General features: G+C 37.9%; 1 protein-coding gene across 1 annotated transcript; it reads right to left on the reverse strand.

Annotated features, from left to right (window-relative positions):
- On the reverse strand, nt 13,519-18,139 carry LOC109234454 (BRCA1-associated protein). The gene is made up of 11 exons (XM_019400459.1): nt 17,793-18,139; nt 17,571-17,679; nt 17,260-17,374; nt 16,012-16,109; nt 15,559-15,665; nt 15,190-15,439; nt 14,980-15,033; nt 14,604-14,747; nt 14,426-14,490; nt 14,077-14,131; nt 13,519-13,976 (listed from the first exon to the last, which is right to left on the reverse strand). The coding sequence occupies exons 1-11, from the start codon at nt 18,092-18,094 to the stop codon at nt 13,824-13,826; spliced, it is 1,452 nt and encodes a 483-aa protein (XP_019256004.1). The 5' UTR covers nt 18,095-18,139; the 3' UTR covers nt 13,519-13,823.

The raw sequence follows: 19,504 nt of genomic DNA on the forward strand, positions 1-19,504 counted from the left end.
GCAGCATTGTTCCTGCACTGTAAATGTTGCAGGCAACAACTTTCCAACTAGAAAGTTGACTTTCGTACAGTCTCCTCGGGAACTGGTAGGACCTGGTACCTCAGCTGTTCCTTCGACTCTGAAGAGTTGAGCCATATCCCAAGCTAGATCCCAACCTGGAAACCTTATGATCTTAAGGTCTTGAGAATGCTTAAAGCTATAGAGTTGACCATACGACGACCAGGGGAACTGATCCATATCTGTTCCCTCTGCTATTCCCTTAACTGATTTTGTTGAGAATTGAACCAAACATCTGACTGGTTTACTCTGAACGCAAGAGAACTAATTGTATCAGGTTCTTTATCTGGTTCTTCTTGAAGTTTGTCAAATCATCAAAATAAAAGACGCATAAATTATCAAAATGGAATCTTTATTTCTGGTATCTTTAATGCCAAGGAAAAAATAAAGAATAGCCAAGGTCCTTCAAAGAGAAGGCAGCATGAAGTTGTTTCAAGTAAATTGACTAATGAATTGGGATCGCTTCCCGTATCAATAAGATCATCAACATACACTAGGATATAAGTAAATCACTGGTGATTTTCTAACAAATAGAGAGCAATCTGATAAGCATATTCAAAACCATGAGATAGGAGAAAAGTTTTGAGCTTGGTAAACCATGCTCGAGGAGCCTGTTTAGGCCATAAAGAGCCTTTTTGAGTAGGGACACATGGTTGGGTATTGGGATTAACAAATCCCTTTGGCTGCTCCATAATAAATAGATGTTCATAAAGATCACCATTTAAGAATGCATTATTAATATCAAGTTGATGCAAGGGTCAGCCTTTAGTGAGAGCAAATAAGAGAACTAGCGAATTGTGGTTGGTTTGATGACAGGATTGAAGGTATCAAATAGTCAATGCCTCTTCTTGATGAAACCCCTTTACCACTAAACGAGCTTTATAGCGCTCAATGGGCCATCAGTTTTATATTTGATCATGTAAACCCACTTATAACCAATAATATTAGAGTTAGGAGTAGTGTAACAAGTTGCCATGTATTATTTCGCATAAGAGCAGAAAGTTATTTTTGCATAGCTGTTGCCATTGAGGAAGTTTGGAAGCTTGGTTAAAACTTTTGTTCGTCAATAGGGTAGAGGATCAACTGGAAGGGAGTGTTTGGTGTGTGGTGAGAGCTTTTGGGGCTAAAGAGTTGGTTTTGGAGCGGGTTATGATTTGATGGGAGAGTTACTGGTGGTCGAAAATATGAAGGACATGGAGTGGTAAATGGGGAAAAGGATGCGGAGAGTTGACTGGAGGTGGGGAAGGTAAAGAGTAGTTGCTGGAACACAAGGCAGAAGGTTAATTTAGTAGGAGGCAAAGATTGAGAGGCTGAACAACATCTCGAGTAGTCGTTGACAATTGAGTTGCCAGCTTGCGAAATGGAGGCAGAAGAGGCAGCTTGTTGGAGTAATATGGCGGGGACTGTAGATGATGAAGGAGCATAATGTGGAGGAGATACTTTTAGGTGGTCTTGTGATGATAGGCTATAATTACTTATTTTTGTCGATTATTACATTCCATTCACTGCACTTCAATTGAGTTTAAGCTTTAATCGCTAGTGTTTTGCACTAATTGTGTGTTTTATGCCTTGTAGGAGTGATCCAAGCTATGTAGATGTTTATGGAATGAATTCAAGTGATTTGGAGCTTTGAAATCTGAGTAAATATCCCAAGTAATTAAACCGAGATCGTGTTCGGGGATCAACGGATGATAGCTAAGAACGAACAAAGAATCGAGTAGGCATATGCGCATTGTCTAGTAAACTGCAACATAACTTTTCTCCCAGAACTCCATTTTGGCTCCACAATATATGGTTGGAAATCTAATTCAAAGGCTACAACTTTCATGTTTACGTTTTTCCAAATTCCCAAACAGAACAGGGTGAAAAATGCGTGACAAGTGCTCCGCGGTCAGATCCGCGGCAGACAGAACATGGCCAAAATCCGCGGTTGAATTCCGCGGCCGCGGACGTCCTGTGTAGCGGCCAAACGCACACGCAAGTATACCGGGTCGTCAAGTAATAATGTGACTAAAAGTCGATGTCGATCCCACGAGGACTTGTGATTACTATTAACTAAATTAGACTATCCTAATTATCTATACAAGAATTAAACCTAGAAGTATTTGATTCTAAACTAATTAAACAAAGAAAATGTGTAATTTGATGCTATCACGGTCTATAAATGATAAGAATGCTTTAACTGTGGAGTTAGGAGAAGCAGAACAGACCAGAGATGACCAAGTAGTCTCTATAGTTGATTTAAAGAAAACAATTGAGAACCTGAAGAACGAGAAGGATGCCTTAGATTAAAAAATTGCAAATGTAGAGCATGAAAGAGATGACCTAATGGTCATTGTGGTAGACCTAAAAGAGATCATTGAGTGTGTAAGAGAGGAAAAAGAAGTCTTAGCTGAGAGAGTTGCTAACATTGAGCATTAGAGAGATGACCGATTAGTAGTGGTAGTGGAGTTGAAGGAAACAATTGGGGAACTTAAAATGGAGAGTAGGCCTGAAAATTATCAAAAGGGAAAGGAAGTTGCAAGTGAGACACACATTAAGCTTGAAAGTGAGTTAAATTCAGTGAAGTCTAGTCTGTGTGCTAAGCTTGAGAAAAACAAATAACTTTAGGAAGAACTAGGTAGAGTGAAGAGTGATCTTGAAAAATCACTCAAGTGGACCTGCTCCTCTAATGCGATCACTGCCATGTACACCAACAACGGGGGAAACAAGCAGGGAATTGGGTTCCGAAAGGAAAAGATTCTCTACGACCCTCATAGCAAGTACGTTACTGTACCTGACAATTGGCTTTGCACTCACTGCGGTAACACCAGGCACTTTAAAGAAAATTGAAAGGCCAGGTTTCAGTCACAGCAGAAAAATAAAGTTTTTGCTGGAAAAGTAACTAATGGTAGAGGACCTGGTCCCTCATATAAAAAACACATGATGCCTACTTGGACCAGAAGATCTCTCACTCACCACTTTCCTCATTACAAGGGACCCAAACTCGTTTGGTTCCTAAGTCTAATTCCTGATTTTCTTGTGCAAGGAACAGTGAAAGGAAAAAACGTACAATGGTACATGGATAGTGGCTGCTCAAAGCATATGACTGGAAGTACAAATGATTTCCTTTCACTTAAGGCCCTGCAAGGAGGGAGTGTATCCTTTGGAAATGGCAAGAAAGGATACACTCTGGGAGTTGGAAGGATTGGGAAGTCTCTTTCACACTCAATCGAAAATGTGTACTACGTGAACGAGTTGAAGTACAACTTGCTAAGTGTTTCCCAGATTTGTGACAAGGGAAACAAGGTGGAATTTGTGTCAAAAATTTGCACACTCACAAACCTAGTGACTGGTGAGGTGGTGCTGGTAGCAAGAAGATACAAAAATATCTATGTTGCTGATTTTGAGTCTTTGGAAAGTGGTGATCTCAGATGTCTAAGTGTCGTTGATGATGATGCTGAACTATAGCATAGGAGGCTGGGTCATGCAAGCTTCACGTTGCTAAACAAATTGGTCAGGAANGTGCACAAGTCAAGACTTCAAGGATCACAAGTAGTGCGATGCATATGTAAAAAGCAAGCAAGTCAGATCCCCATTCAAGCCTAAAAAGAAAGTCAGTACCTCAAGGCCACTTGATCTTCTTCACATGGATCTATGTGGACCTATGAGAGTGCTAAGCAGAGGAGGAAAGAACTACATCTTTGTGATAGTTGATGACTATTCCAGATTCACCTGAAACTTGTTTGTCAAAACCAAGGATGAAACTTTTGAAGTGTTCGTTGATTTTGTCAAAAAGATCCAAGTGAAGATGGGTAATAAGGTAGCCTGCATCAGGTCTGATCATGGGAATGAGTTTGATAATGCCAAATTTGATAAGTTTTGTTCTGAAAATGGTATCACCCACAATTTCCCAACTCCAAGAATACCTCAACAAAATGGTGTTGTGGAGAGGAAGAATAGAACTCTTGAAGATATGGCAGGGACAATGTTGATTGACAGTGGGATTGTAAAGAATTTCTGGGCAGAATCTGTCAACACTCCTTACTACTTGGTGAACATGTGCATGATTAGGTCCCTTCTGAACTAAACTACATATGAACTACTGAAGGGAGGGAAGACCAAGTTGACACATCTAAGGACTTTTGGGTATAAATGCTTTGTTCTCAACAATGGAAAGGAAGCTCTTGGAAAATTCGATGCCAAAAGTGATAAAGGAATCTTTATGGGATACTCATCTCAAAGCAAAGCTTACAAAGTATACAAAAAAAGGACTCAGTGTTTTGAGGAAAGTATACATGTGATCTTTGATGAATCTCACCTCTCTTGTGAAAAGGATAGACCTGTTGATCAAGATGGAGAACCCTTATCTGTTCCAGGAGAAGTTATTGACATGGCAAATGGAAAAGCAGACATGATGAGTAATGTAAAAGAATCAAGTGAAGATTATGCAAGTACACCTCCATCTATTGGAGAGGAACCCGGTCCCATGATCACACCAACTGAAGCTGAAAATAGAGTTCTTGATGCAGTCCAAGGTACTCCACTTGCTGAAGTAAGAAGTGCCCAAGAACCTCAATCAGACATACCTGGATCCTCTATCAATGAGATTCATGTACCAAATTGAAAGCACAAAAGCTCACATCCTCTTGACAACATAATCACCCCTCTTGACTCAAGAGTTCAAACTAGATCAAAAGCAAGAAACTCACTTGCCTTTTCAGCCTTTCTTTCCCAAATAGAGCCCAAAAATATCAAAGAAGCGTTGAAAGATGCAGACTGGATCACAGCAATGCAAGAGGAGCTGCATCAATTTGAAAGAAACAAGGTATGTCACCTGGTTCCTCGACCTGTAGATTGAACTATCATAGGGACCAGGTGGGTATTCAGGAACAAACTTGATGAGTTTGGAAATACAACGAGAAACAAGGCAAGGCTTGTAGTTCAAGGCTACAATTAGGAAGAAGGGATTGATTATGATGAAACATTTGCTCCAGTTGCTCGAATGGAATCCATTAGAAGTCTTATTGCCTTTGCATCTCATATGGAGTTCACACTGTTCCAAATGGATGTCAAAAGTGCATTTCTAAATGGCTACCTGAAAGAAGAAGTTTATGTCAAGAAGCCTCCTGGATTTGAGTGTCACAAGCATCCTGAACATGTGTTCAAACTGGACAAGGCATTGTATGGGCTAAAGCAGGCTCCCCGGGCTTGGTATGAAAGGTTGTCAAAATTCCTTCTAGAAAATGGATTACAAGAGGGAAAATTGACAACACCCCTTTTCTGAAGAAACGAGGGAGGAACCTACTCATTGTTCAGGTATATGTTAATGATATCAGTTTTGGAGCCACAGCTGACTCTCTTTGTAAAGAATTTGCAAAACTCATGGGGAGTGAGTTCGAGATGAGTATGATGGGAGAATTAAACTTCTTCCTAGGACTTCAAGTCAAGCAATCTCAAATGGGAACATTGATAAGTCAGCAGAAGTACATCAAGGAGCTGCTGAAAAGGTTTGACATGGAAGCATCAAAAGTTATTGACATTCCTATTGCCACAGCCACTCGTCTAGACATGGATGAACCTGGTTCCCCTGTAAATCAGACCATGTATAGAGGGATCATAGGGTCACTCTTGTATCTCACTGCAAGCAGACCAGACATTGTTTTCAGCGTGGGTCTTTGTGCAAGATTTCAATCCAATCCAAAGAAATCTCATCTGAAGGCTGCTAGAGAATATTGAGATATCTCAAAGGAACGCAGGACCTGATTCTCTACTATCCCTCAGGTGACAGCTTTGATCTTATTAGGTATGCTAACGCTGATTATGCAGGATATCTGGTGGACAGTAAAAGCACGTCTGGAATGGCACATATCTTGGGTTCTTGCCTAATCTTATGGGGTACAAGGAAGAAAAATTCAGTAGCACTCTCAACTGCAGAAGCAGAATATGTAGCAGCTGCTTCTTGCTATGCTCAATTGCTCTAGATCAAGCAACAGCTGGAAGACTTTGGAGTGTTCTCAGATTGTGTGCCTCTCTTATGCGATAATACATGGCAAAAAATCCAGTCCAACATAAGAGGACCAAGCACATTGATGTATTTCCTCATGGACAATGTTGAAAAAGGGCTCATATGCATGAAATTCTACAGCACAGAAGATCAGATTGCAGATATATTCACCAAAGCCCTAAGCAGAGAACACTTTGGGAAAAATTGCCTGGCACTGGGTTTAACAAAACCCAACTTAGAACCTGGTCCCCCGATGATTGGCTATGAAAGAAATATTCAGGTAAAATTAGCTAAAAAGTGTTTTCTGGCAAGGTCTAACTCATCTCTATACCGTTATAGGTAGACATGCATGATGATTATAGAGCAAATAGGCAGTTGGTGCAATACGCGCTGGTAAAAAGGGCAAAGCTTATAGATGCAAGATTAGTTAGGAAACCTGGTTCTCCTGACACAGGTTAGTAGTTTCTCTGTTCTCACATGCATAATTTTGAATGGTTAAATAAGTGCCACGTCATCAGTGTGTCAGTTTCTCTCCCTTGCGTCTCTTGAACCCAAATGTCTCACCCGTTAGAAATCGACCCGACTCCCAAAACTGGCGCCTTTTCCTAACCGATCCCTCATCAATCTTAAGTGCATCCATCATTGTCACATCTCCTCACATCATACGCTAAAACCTTCCTACTTTTTTCTAATTTCAAACTACCCATTTTTTCTCCTCAACTGACCACTCTTCTCTATGGCTGAAAATCACGAAACTTCAAGTGTCCCTAGTGACACCCCCATTGAGTCCTTAACCATTCAAACACCGATATTAGACTCCTCCCTCAACACCACCACTAGCCAAAACCCTAGGGCAGAGTCACCCCCATATTTCGTCTCCTCTCCTACCCAATCGAGTGCTGGTTCTCACAGAAGTCACAAAATCTTGACTACCAAAAGGTTTGTAACCCCGAGCTCTCCTCCTATTTTGCCGGAAAAAGGGGATGAAAAGAGTACTGCTGACAGAGAAGAAAATCAAGAAATTTCAAGTTCTCCTATGGAAGAAGGGTCAAAGGTAGATCAAGCTGATGGTACCGAGACTGGTGACTCAACAAAGAGTGCTCCTGATCTTGTGTCCACAGGTAGCCCTCCTTCCTATCCTGAGCTTTCCATGGGTGTACAAGAGAAATAAGCAATAAAGAACATGTTGTCCATAGCTAATAAAGGGGTTATTGTCGAAGGAGGTGAGGATGGGGTTGAGACTCAGGAGGAAGAGTCTAAGACTGTTGGAGAGGGTAAAGAGCTTGTGGCTGTAAAACTATCGGCACAGGAAGGTTGTACAGGGAACTTGCTGGAGGACCTGATCCCCCTTCGGAGGATCCAACTCAAGGGTCCTCTCCAGAACCCCAAGTCAGCACTGAACCTACTCCCTCTCCTCATTTTGATACTGACCCTTTGTGTGTGGTGGTGCCTGAGGAAAGATCTGTGTCCAGAAATGAAAAGGGGGATAGTGAAAAGGATTCTAATGATTTGCCAATAGCAAGCTTGACTAAGCGTAGACCAGTGGTTGTTCAAGAGTCTAATCCTAAGCGACCCACTACAAGGTTGCAAAGGAAAGAGGCTCTTGAGTCTGCTCTTAAAAACAGCCAAGCTAAGTCAATGAGAAGAAAGTTGATGAAAGATGGGAAAGTTGTGAGTGAGAAGTCAGTGCCTGTTGTGAATGTGGATGAGGAAGAAGCCGAGGAACCTGGTTCCTTGACTAGAAAGCTCTCACAGAAGCATGGTCTCCCCAAGCCAAAAAAGGGATCTTCTGTGTCTGCTGAAAATCTCAACAAGTCTGATGATTTTGTCTCTAGTGAAAATTTAGTGAAAGAATCTGGTGATAAGTCTGTGGAAGAGTCTGGTGCCGGTGTGATGGAAGAATTGGGTGAAAAGTCTGTGAAGTTTGATGAAAAAGAGAAGAATGTTTGGAAGTCTGCTAAAAGAAAAGCTGATACTGATGAGGAACCTGGTTCCTAAAAGAGGGCCAGAGTTGGTGATCCAAGGAGTGCTGGGAAAGAGAGATTGAGAAGTCAAAAGGTGCTACGGGGCCGCACATTTTCCCCTGACATCTTGGAGGAGGCTGGTATGAGACAGCTGGTTGAGATTTGTGAGTTTCAACAGTGTACACATTTGTTCACAATTGATGCTCCAAAGGTGTATGAGGAAGAAGTTCAAAATTTCTATGCCGACTTATTCAAAGTTGAGGATGATCACATCTGTGTGCTGGTGAATGGAGTTGATATGGTAATGGACTCTGCTGCGTTAGGGTCTATTCTAAATGTGCCTACTGAAGGGCTGTCTAGTGTTCAGGGATCTTGCTCTCAAAATTTCGAAAACACAACCTTGAAGGACAGAGCAGTTCAGCAAGGGGAACGGGTTCAGAAGAAGGCCCTTCTTCTAGTGTATCAACTGCTATTTGAGATGGTGAACAAGGTATTAATGCCTCGTGGTGAGAGAATATCTATCACCTCTCGAGCAGATCTATTCCTCATGGAAGCACTGGACAACTTCACTACCATCAACCTGCCTGGGATTATGATAGAGCATACGAATAAAGTGGCAGATTTTAAAGATGGTAATCATGGGCTGCCTTATGTGTTCCTTCTCACCAAGGTCTTTGAGCACTTCAAGGTTCCTCTGGGACAAGCTAAAGTAGGCACCAAGAAGAAAACTTTCTTCAAATCTATTCTTGAAGAATGTGAGTGTATTGAGAAAGTTGGAGGGGTTGTAAGCACTTATACTATATCTCAGTTGATCAATGCTCAGAACAGTGCAACTGCTGAGATAAGACAATTGAAAGTAAGGAATGCTATCCTTGAGACTCAGTTAAGTCAGCTGCAGCACCTGGTTCCAGCAGCTCTCAAAGCGAAGAGGTTGCTCGTCTGACAAAAGAGAATGTTGAGCTCCGGAAACAAGTGGAGGACCTGAAAGAGAGACTGTTCAAAGAGCAAATGTCAGCGAATGCTCGAATGGATTTAGTCCTCCAAACCCTTGCCTCTGCATCTAAGCCCTCTTCTTCCAGTGCTCCCTAGACATTGTCCCCTCAGTGTCAAGTCCTTAGTGTTGGTTTATTATGATCCAGTTTGTGGTCAAGTCCCTCAGTGTCAGTTCTTACGAAGATGTTTGTGGTATTTTTTTGTTGTTCTAAATTGTGGATGGTGGTAGTAACATTGACTCTGCTCCTGTTGCAAATTTTAAGTTATGTTAATGCAAGCTTTTCCCTTTTTGTTGTATATGCCTTGTCTTTGTGCTCTGTTTTTAGTTATGTTGTGTGCACACAAGCATGAATTAACTCAAGCTAGACTTCTTTTTGCTATAAGCTTGTTACTATTTTTTTTATGATGCCAAAAGGGGGAAGAAATGTGCATAATTGAATAATGATGTGCACTGATTAACGGGGAATACAGATTCAAGGAGAAACTTAAGGTCTTTATGGTTCAATGTCAGGTTCTTTGTGGTTCTTTGTGGGATTTTCAACTATAAGTTTGTCATCATCAAAAAGGAGGAAATTGATAGGTTACAAGTACCTTGTTATATGTTTTGATGATCTAACAAACTTACTGTCAAGAACCGGATAAGGAACCTATTACACACACATTCTCAAGATCTTAAGATCAAAAGGTTCCAGCTTGGGATATGGTTCAACTCTTCAGAGTCAGAGGAACAGCAGAGGGAACAGATAGCTACCGTTTCCCGAGGAAATTGTACAAGTCAACTGCCCCAGCTGTAAAGTTGCTGCCTGCACATGCTACAGTGCAGAAACAGTGCAGCGATCAACTTTATGGGGAGTGTTTTTACCTACCTTGCTTACATCATCCCAAGTGATGTCACAAATGTATTATTAACATCAAGGAAGGTAAAACAAATCATTTGAACACTTAGAGAATTCACTCAAGCACTCTCACGGTCATTGATCATCAACATGACAATTCTTAAGTGCATTAAGAACAAAGAACAACACTGCTACGGACCAGTTCCTCATATCAAGTTATTGTATGTCCTAAGTTGAGTTGTAACTTTGTAATAGTTCTTCAATTATAATTCCTACTTAGCTTGTTTAGAAGCATTGCGTAGGAAACCCTTTGAAAATCATAAACCCTTGTGTTTGTGTCTTGGCTAGAGTTAGTCGAGTTGTAAAGTCTTTGTAATAGAGTTATTACAAAGTGGCTTGTAATAGAGTGTTACAAGTTAGTGAGAGATTAAGAGGTTAATTCCTAGGTTACATAGGTTCTAATCTGAAAGTTGCTCAGTAGTGAAGTTGAAATCCTACAAGTGTAGGTCGTGGTTTTTAATCCTGTTGAGCGGGGAAATTTTCACGTAAAATTCCTCTTATCATTTGCCTACTGCAGTGTGCGTGTGTTTTGTTGAAACTGATAGAGAACCTGATTCTCTATAGAGTTTGGTGGACCCTTAAATTCTATTCAACCAATAAATTTTCAATGCTGAATATTCTTGAGCTGTGAAAAGTATCTTATTTTAGTTCTAATGCTACACTTAACATTATGGACTTAACCAAAAAAAGGATATGCTTTCTTCAACAAAACATTGTCATTAACTTCTGAAAAATGCTAATCTTAACCAAACATTAGTGTTATCTACTGGAAAATGCTAATTGTAACTAGGGATGTCTAAGTGGAGGGTTTTGGGTACTTAATGGGATTGGATAAGAGGGCGGTAGCGGAAAAGAGAGGGTTCCTTAAGGGGACTGGGGCTAAAAGGGAAGTAAGGGTATGGGGCAAGAGAAATTTTGAAGGTACCATACCAGTACCACTACCGGTCCTAGGGGGAGGGTACTTAAGGGGCCGGTACTTAGAGGTATTTTTAAATTAAATTAAATTTTTTTTATATTTAAATATTCACAAATAGGGTTAAAAACATAAATTAGGGGTAAAGAAGGTGTTAGGGGGATAGGGAGGTAAATATAGCCGTTTTTGACTGTTGTCAATGGCTATTTTTTTTAAAAACAATTACCGTTCGCGGTAAAAAGATGGTTAAATTTAATAAATAAAAAAAACTAAGGGCACCGGTTCGGTACCGATTTGATACCTTAAGGGTAGCAACTAGACCAGTTCTAAGGGTACTTTTTTTGGTCCCCTACCCCTCCCCTTCCCCTTGGCCCCAATCCTTTACCCCTACCCCCCAACCGGACCGGGACGGACCGATACCGGTACGGATTGGACCAGTTCTAGGTAATACCCTCCCCATAAACAGCCCTAGTTGTAACTATCATACAGAAGATTATCATTAAGGGAGGAAAAGAAATAGACATCCACATGTGCCAGCATTTCTTACAACTGAACTGATATATTTTGCACTTTGAAATTTTCAGTTCTCTTCCTGATCCTTTTCAAACAGATCTAATGGTCCATTCAGTACGATATGTATTGTTCAGCTGAATAAGTCTCAAATCACAAATTTCTGTAAAATAAGATATTTCTATAATCCAAAAATGCAATCTCATGCCAAATTTAGTAAGTGATAAACCAACATATAATAATTTTTTCCCAACGTTCTCTACCATAATTCGAGTAAGGAAATTTAACAATCTAGGATGTAGCCTAGTGGTCAATTAAGTGGGTCGAAAAACACTTGGTGATTCCATGGAAACTTAAAACGACTATTAACACCACAAGATTATAATCAACAAAAACCTATTTGGATTTTGAAGAGGAAAAAAATGGAAATTTTCAATTCAAATTGAGCAAATCTGTATTGAAAAATAAAAATGGAATCCTTGTTATATATCGTGCTCATAACTCAAGGTTTAAACAGTAGATCCCATAAATGAGAAGCGATCTACTTAAAAAAATATAGGATATATTTTTGGTTACCCTTTGTCCTTAAGTCTCTTTCCATGTATCCATTTCACATAAATCTGGAATTCTCGCAAACTACATATATCTAGGGGAATACAAATTTAATCGGGCTCCAATATGGTTACCCAGGGTGGAAAATTGAATTTTTTTTTAGGAAAACTAGCAGCTATGTGCATTTATAAGTAGCTCATTATAAAAATTGGCCAATTCATAAAATATTACTAATATTAGCCAATTAGCTATGTATAGAAAAAAAAATGTCAAAATTTTGCTTTCTTTTGAGTGGGTGTTATTAGAATAGATTAAGTACATCTTAAGGAGTTTGAATCTCAATTATGGGATGATTTGGTGAAGTTTTGAGGTGGTCTGAATTGAAAATTTGAAATAAAAACTAAACATGAAAAAAAATGATGTGTATCATCATTTATGTATCACATATGTATCATATTTGTATAAATTGTGTATCACATGTATATCCATGTATACCTGTGTGTGAGATACATGCGTGAAAATTTTTTTGAACTCAACGAATTTTGATACACCAGTCCAAATCACCTCCAATCTTCCTCAAATTTTGTATATTGACTTATCTTTATGTTTTCTATGAATTTCAACTATACCCATCGAAAAAGTTCCCTTTTTGCTTAGATTTTTGGAATATTGTATTTTTTTTTTGTATTTCATCACCTTATTTGCTACCTCATCCATGAAATTTCCTTTCTGTCTTGCATCTAATGTTACTAATCACGCTTAAAAATATAGAAGGTGATTTTTGCATGTGATTCTTTGAGAGGAAGAACCTTATTTATTTGGTTTTTCATTTTTTTATGTGTTTGACTAATTTTAGTAAGTCTATGACTAATGGCTAGAGGTTGGTAAGATAAGACTTATTTGGGACATTTGTGTAAGTTTCAAAAAAGATTACTATTCGATGAATTGGCCAGTCAAGTTACACATTTTAGGAAAAAATTCAAACAAAGCCATCCATATCCATTAAAATTAAGCAAAACCCAGTTGAGAAAAAATAAACTTCTAACAGATCGATCGAAATCAACCGGAAAAGAAAGAGCCAATGAATTGGGTATTATTGATAAAAAGAATATTGAGATTAGGAATTTTCAAAAATTAAATCATGAAAAGGTTTAACTAAGGTGGGAAAATCAATTATTTTCTACCAAAAAATTTCCACAGATAACATCATTTCTCATTTGATTGATCTTTGCTTAAAAATTTGCAGAAGAGTTTAACCAAATTGTTTTTCAATGAACAGGGAGCCCGTATCCTAGAGATAGTATAAATCAGGTCAAAATAACATGTGCTAGTCAGTTTTAAGACTGGTAATTGAAAAATAATCAGCATTTGCAAAATCATCGTAAAATAACCACTATTTTATGCGGAGACAAAATCTGAACAAAAATACCCTAACTGTAACACAAAAAGTTCCGACATAATATGCTGAATTATGAAGCTCCTGCGTATAAACTTCCAGCATATTATGTTGGAACTCCAACACATTATACTAGAATCTCATACATAAAAAAATCGAACTCCAACATGTTAGGCTGAAATTTTTCCGACTTTTTAATAGTGTTTTTGTTTAGATTTTATTTTTGACATGAAAAAGCGTTTAAATTTCAATTACTTCTGAAACTGTGGCTAATTTTCATTTAGCAGTTGTAAATCAAGCTATTTCTAATATTTTCCCAATAAATCAGTGCCTATAATTCCCAATTTCCGACGCATACTTAAAATGAAGTAAACATATAATTCACTTCTTGGGAACTTCTCTTTCCAGAAACTTGTCCGGAAGAATTCATTAGACTGGCCAACTTCATGAATTTACAGGTATCGAGCTTTTTTTTTCTTCACCAAAAACTGAATTACTCTGCCATCTACATTGCTCAAACACATATAATACAGGTGTGGAGGATGATCCATCGCTACTAGTTCCTTCTTCGACCTAGCTTTGATCGCCTTCGAGAATTGCTGGAAGATTGGTTGGATTCTACAGAGAGAACTGACCCTCCCTTCCCATCTGAAATTCCCATGTTTGAAAGTTTTCGTTGAGTTTCAACATAAACTTTCAAGTCGCGTATCTACAAAAGTCAAGAAAAAATACATAGCTGTAATAAAATGGTTAAGAACAAAAGTAGGGTTGAACAAGAAGGCGACACCAATGGAATACAACGGAAGTACCTGTTCCTTGAGATCCAGTATTTTCTCGTCCTTGGACTTGAGTGATAACTTTTCTCTAAACATGGAAAGTTAAATACACTTTAGTCACGGAGCAAAGTAAGCTCCAACGAGAAAACTAAGCCACGTCAAGAATAAGCATTAAGAGTTTAAGACACCACGCATATCTCTCTAGCCAAGTCACTATGCATAATGTTTCATGCGTAATGACATGGAAGTGAAGCAAAAGACACACAAATTAATTCGGCCAACACATTGGTACACCAAATTGACTAATATCAAACTAAATCAGTGCTCCAGCAATTTTTATTGATGACTGAGAAGATAACATAAGCCAAACATATAAATGTACCTTTCTTCAGTTTCTTTACACTTCGTCTGCAAAAGCTGTTGGTTTTTCAGAAGCACTTGATTCCTCTAATAACATAGAGTAACTATCCGATCAGTTATTTAGTTGATCTAAAGGTGAAATAAGGAACAAAAAGATCCAAGCAATTTACAAAAATAACTTTTCCTTTATCAGTTCATACCTCTGCAACAGACTTCGTCTCCTCTGTATACATTTCTATCTTAGCTTGCATGTCATTCATCTTAGAGAAAACTGCCTTCTCCACCGCCCTGGATATTGAACTCTCCTTTCCACTTTTTGCCTCCACTAGTAGAGATTCATAATGCTGAGAGAAACATAAGTCAAACTGTAAATTAACTTTCTTATTTCTCCGGAAACTGTTAATTAACTGAAAAGGACTTTTTTGCTCTCTAACTAGCTTGAGCTCCAGTTACATTGCATGCATCTCGAAAACTGCTAAACCGAATAAATGTTATGGCAGGTCAAGGTATCACTTTTTAGATTAAATAATGCAAGTGCTGATCAACAAATCGAAAGTAGGTTCAAATTTTGCTTACTTGTCTTTGAGCCTCCAGCTGACTAGCAAGAAGATTGTTGTACTCGTCAACAATCTACATTTAGGTAGAATAAAATTAATTGGTTTCGAGATAAGCAGATATTAACAAAGTAACACTAAAAGAGAGAGGACAAGGAGGGACTTTGAATTTCAACTGATTCTGAAGAAAAATCATTGCTAACCGAGAATGATATAAGAAAACAAAAATTACCGAATCAACTTTGCTGGTGAAAAGAGCACCACTAAAACTTGAATCCTCATCATAGCCACAAGTTGTACATTCTCCATCAGCTGCTGTACAACGCGAATTCACAGTAACCAACTTTCCATCACCTTTTGATTGATTCAAGCGGTGGACATACTTGTCGCCTACATAGTCCCAGATTTGTTGGGTTTCCAATTCAAGTGAATAGTGATGCGCTACATCAGTCCAATGTTTTATAGCATGCCTTTTCTCATACCTGGGACAAAAACAGGCAATAGAACGACAGGTTAGAGATATTAAAACAACATCAAGTCAATAGCAACTTATGGAGTTTACTAGTAGGGAGCTTAAAAGGGGAAAAAATGTGTTCAGTACCTTCCACACCCTACAAAACCACAAATCAGACAAACGCAAAGATTCTTCAACGTTCCACACTCTGAACAGGTAGGTCTCTCATCTTGCTGCTGACAAAGTCGGCAGACCTACAATAGACATGAAAACATTGTGAGTGAACACACTGATACAGACAAATTATGCAAGACGGTTATTTTACTAACACAAATGGAGAAAAAAGAAAGAATTAGAAGTATAAATTCAAGCATGTAAAAGAGTTTTTCGTTGGGTAAGGATAATCTATAGACATTATAACTGAAGGTGCAAATAAGCACTCACTCATCAACTGAAGTGCATAGATGAAACTAAGCAGTACAAAATCTACTATTGTAAAGACAACACATATCTAGGATTTTTCTTAATATTTGATCAAACCACTTGGATTTCATCACTGTAAATGAAAGTAATGGGGGGCAATTAGACAAGAATACTCACTTGGCATGCCAAATAGGTCCACTTTGAGACACAAGAGCACTGAAATGAATGATCACATAGCGTACTCTGTATTCCGCTTGTATCTTGGTCCAATCTTTCTGAAATTTTCAACACGAATTGCGTAAGTTATCAATATAACATATAAAAAAAGATACAAAAAATTTTCAACTTATAATTAGAAAGACCATAGATATGAATGCGGAAAATAGATGCAGTGTCATATAAGACTAGATAAAATTAGAAATTATCACATTTACAGAAGGTCAAATAACGCATATAGAAGAAAAACTAAGAGAAGGTCGCTTGAGATAGTTTCATCATGTCCTACATAGACATCCAAATGCTCTGTCACTGCAGCCCATAGGTGCAACATTATGACGAGTTAAGGTGTTAAACCTAAAATCTCATGGAGGAAAGATATTTTAAAAGATTTACGTCTTGGAATCCATGTGGACATAACGATAAACAGAACACAAGGATATCCATAGCAATTACCAACTAGTTGGAACTAAGGTTAGTCCAGTATTGGCACACTTACATTAGGTCTCGTGTTTGATAGAAGCTAAGTTGCTCGTACACGGGTGCGGGCGTCCGACACGGGTGCGGATCTAGAGGTCAGATCCTTCGAGATGTAAATTTTAAGATTTGGGATACGGATCCTAGTCCGGATACGGGTGCAGGGATCCGACTAAAAATAATTCAAAAAAATCTCTAAATTATGAGAAATTTTGTGGAATACTTATGTATAGCTTGTAAAGTGTGGATTTCTTTTTAATTCTCAAGTTGTAGATAAGTAAAGGATTGATTTCCTAGATAAGGTATGCTATTTTCTTCAAACTTTCCCTAGTTTTAGTTTTGATTTCGGGAATCAAATTGTATCTCGTCTTGAATTTTTCCGTTCGTCGTGGTCAAAGTACCCAAAATTGTTTGACCAGATCCAGTACGGATCCCATACTCACACTCATACTAGTGTCGACATGTCATGTCGACACGTGTGCGGCACCTAAATTGCCATGTCTGAGCAACTTAGGATAGAAGTACTTAAAGTTTGGTTAGAGATTGCATGACAATATAGGGATATGCATTTAGAGAGTCCTTAATTTGTCCGAAAAGAAAATTGTAAGGTAATTAAACGAAACAATGGATATTGAAGATTCATACAACTGACCTAAACTAGTTTGGTATTGAGACATAGTTGTTGTATACATTTTCAATTATACAAAAATTTAGAAAAACCAAGTTACTCACCAAGGCACACTGGACACGTTGGCAATTCAGTATAACCAAGAGGAGGTGTACTTGCAATATGTGCTGACTCTGCGTATTCCACTGATTGAATAAAGTAAACATGGCAAACCTCAGCCTGAGAAATTGCACAAAAAACCCAAAGAAATATAGTCATAATGATAAACATAATAGTAGTCGACGCTCGACAGTAGTAGCGGCAGCAGCAGTAGTGGTATCAATAAATGGTAAAAACTATAGTAATGACAAAACTTATACTAATACTAATACTAAAGATAATACTAATAATAAAAACAAGAGCAGCAGTTAGATACCTCAGTAGGCTTAAACCTTTTGCCATTGAAGCTACAGTAAAACCCATCAGCAGCCAATTGATTAACAAGATTGATCAACACACTGTAACTATGTTCTATTCCATCATTCCTGAAATGAAGCAATAATAAACAATCAACACAAACCATAGATATTTGTATTAGCTATTAACATTGTAAGTTAAAATTAAATTATTTCTAAATAGAAGAAATTATCAAACATACATGAGGAAGAGGACATGAGAGAAGTCAGCAATATGGGTCCCACAAAAAAGGAGGAAATCATCAGGGGAGAGGTAATTTGGGACAGCAACAATGAAGACGGTGGTGGTGCGGGCAATTGGGTTAGCGATAGTGGTGGAAGAGGGAAGGTGGCGGAACAGATGGACGATCCCTCTGAGTTCTGATAAGCTTAGGCTGCTGAGGTTATTGTTAGGGTTTGGGCTGTGTGCGGCGGAGGAAGTGGTGGCGACGGTTGTCGGAAGAGGTTGTGGGAAGTCGACGGTGTGGATTTGGAGGGTGAACATGGTGTTTTTCGGTAGGTGTTTAAATGGGAATTAGGAATGGTCTTAAATACTCTTCCATTGGGTTTGACTGAATACAAAATAAATATGGAGTTTAATTTTAACATAAATAAATTATATAATATTGATATGTTAATAATATAAGAAGTATTTATTAATTATTAAAAAAATTTGTTTGACAAAAAGAAGATATCACATATGATCTTGTTCTCCAATCTTCGTAAAGCACTTTGAAAATAATTTCTTGTTATATCCCGTAAATTGCTAAATTGATTGATAAAGCCTAGTTTGATAAATTATTTTTTATAAGAGTCTTGGTGTAATGGTAAAATTGTTGTCATGTGGTCCGGAGATCACGGGTCTGGGCTGTGAAAACAACTTTCTATGAAAAATGTCTCCTCGTTCTTCGTCCGTTCCCGTTCGATGGAGAAAGAACTTCTTTCGGGTGTTCCGTCAAGCTTGCTTACGCAAAAATGCAGGGTAAGGCTGGTGTAATAAACCTTTATGGTTCGATTTTTTACCAGACCTCGGACATAGCAAGAGCTTAGTACATATGAAAAATGGATAAGATAATAGGAATATTGCTACAACTAGGAGAATTTTAAAATGTTACATCTTGGTCCCTAAAGAATCTCAATTACCTTCTCTAGTTATTGGAAAGAGTATTTTGACAAATGTAAATTTTCAAATATTGCGACGTGCTTCTTTATGTAATTTATTTTTCAAGTTTTTCTATTGACCAAGATAGTTGTTATAGGAGTATGTTATTTGGGTGATACACAATTTCTTAAAAATAGAATAGTTTTTTCTCACACGTGTTATGATTCATTTTTGTTGTTATTTATAACCTGCTCAAATTCAATCCATTTCGCTCATTTGCCTTTTTAACTTTTATAACTTACTCAAATTTAATCCAATTCTCCCATTTACCATCAGTGGTCTATGCCTCAACTCTTCGAGCTTAATCAAGAATTTAATATTAGTGATATTTCGTTTTAGGTGGCTAAATGAAGAACGCATGAAAAAAGAAGAAGATGACGAACAAACAAGGACTTCCATGGTATGATGTAATATGCTCTAAATTCAAATTGCTGAATAGAATCTCGTCATTTAAGAGGCATATATACACACATTGGGAAGGTAAGTAGTAGTTTGTTTGGTACTAGGAAAGTCATTCTTTAAGAAAATATTTTTTTTGCAAGTAAGTCATTTTTTGGTGTTTGGTTAACAGAAATATTTTTCTTGTTATTCATATTTAGTACTCAAAAATTTATCACTATACTATTTACTAATCTTATTATTAATGTTTAATATGTATTTTATCTGAAAAATATTTTTCACTCACTTATCAAACATCAGAAAAAAATTACTAAAATATTTTCTATGAGAATTACACTTACATAATAAAAAGAA

Source organism: Nicotiana attenuata, chromosome 11 (genome assembly GCF_001879085.1).
Source record: "Nicotiana attenuata strain UT chromosome 11, NIATTr2, whole genome shotgun sequence".
NCBI lineage: Eukaryota > Viridiplantae > Streptophyta > Magnoliopsida > Solanales > Solanaceae > Nicotiana > Nicotiana attenuata.

What these genes read in the sequence shown, in the direction of transcription:
- LOC109234454 (XM_019400459.1), bottom strand. Translation starts at nt 18,094, where the DNA reads ATGTTCACCCTCCAAATCCACACCGTCGACTTCCCACAACCTCTTCCG. An exon ending in AGCTGGAGGCTCAAAGACAA is followed by an intron (nt 14,748 to 14,979) that starts GTAAGCAAAATT and finishes TGTTTCTCTCAG; the next exon opens with CATTATGAATCTCTACTAGT. An exon ending in AGACGAAGTCTGTTGCAGAG is followed by an intron (nt 14,491 to 14,603) that starts GTATGAACTGAT and finishes CTATGTTATTAG; the next exon opens with AGGAATCAAGTGCTTCTGAA.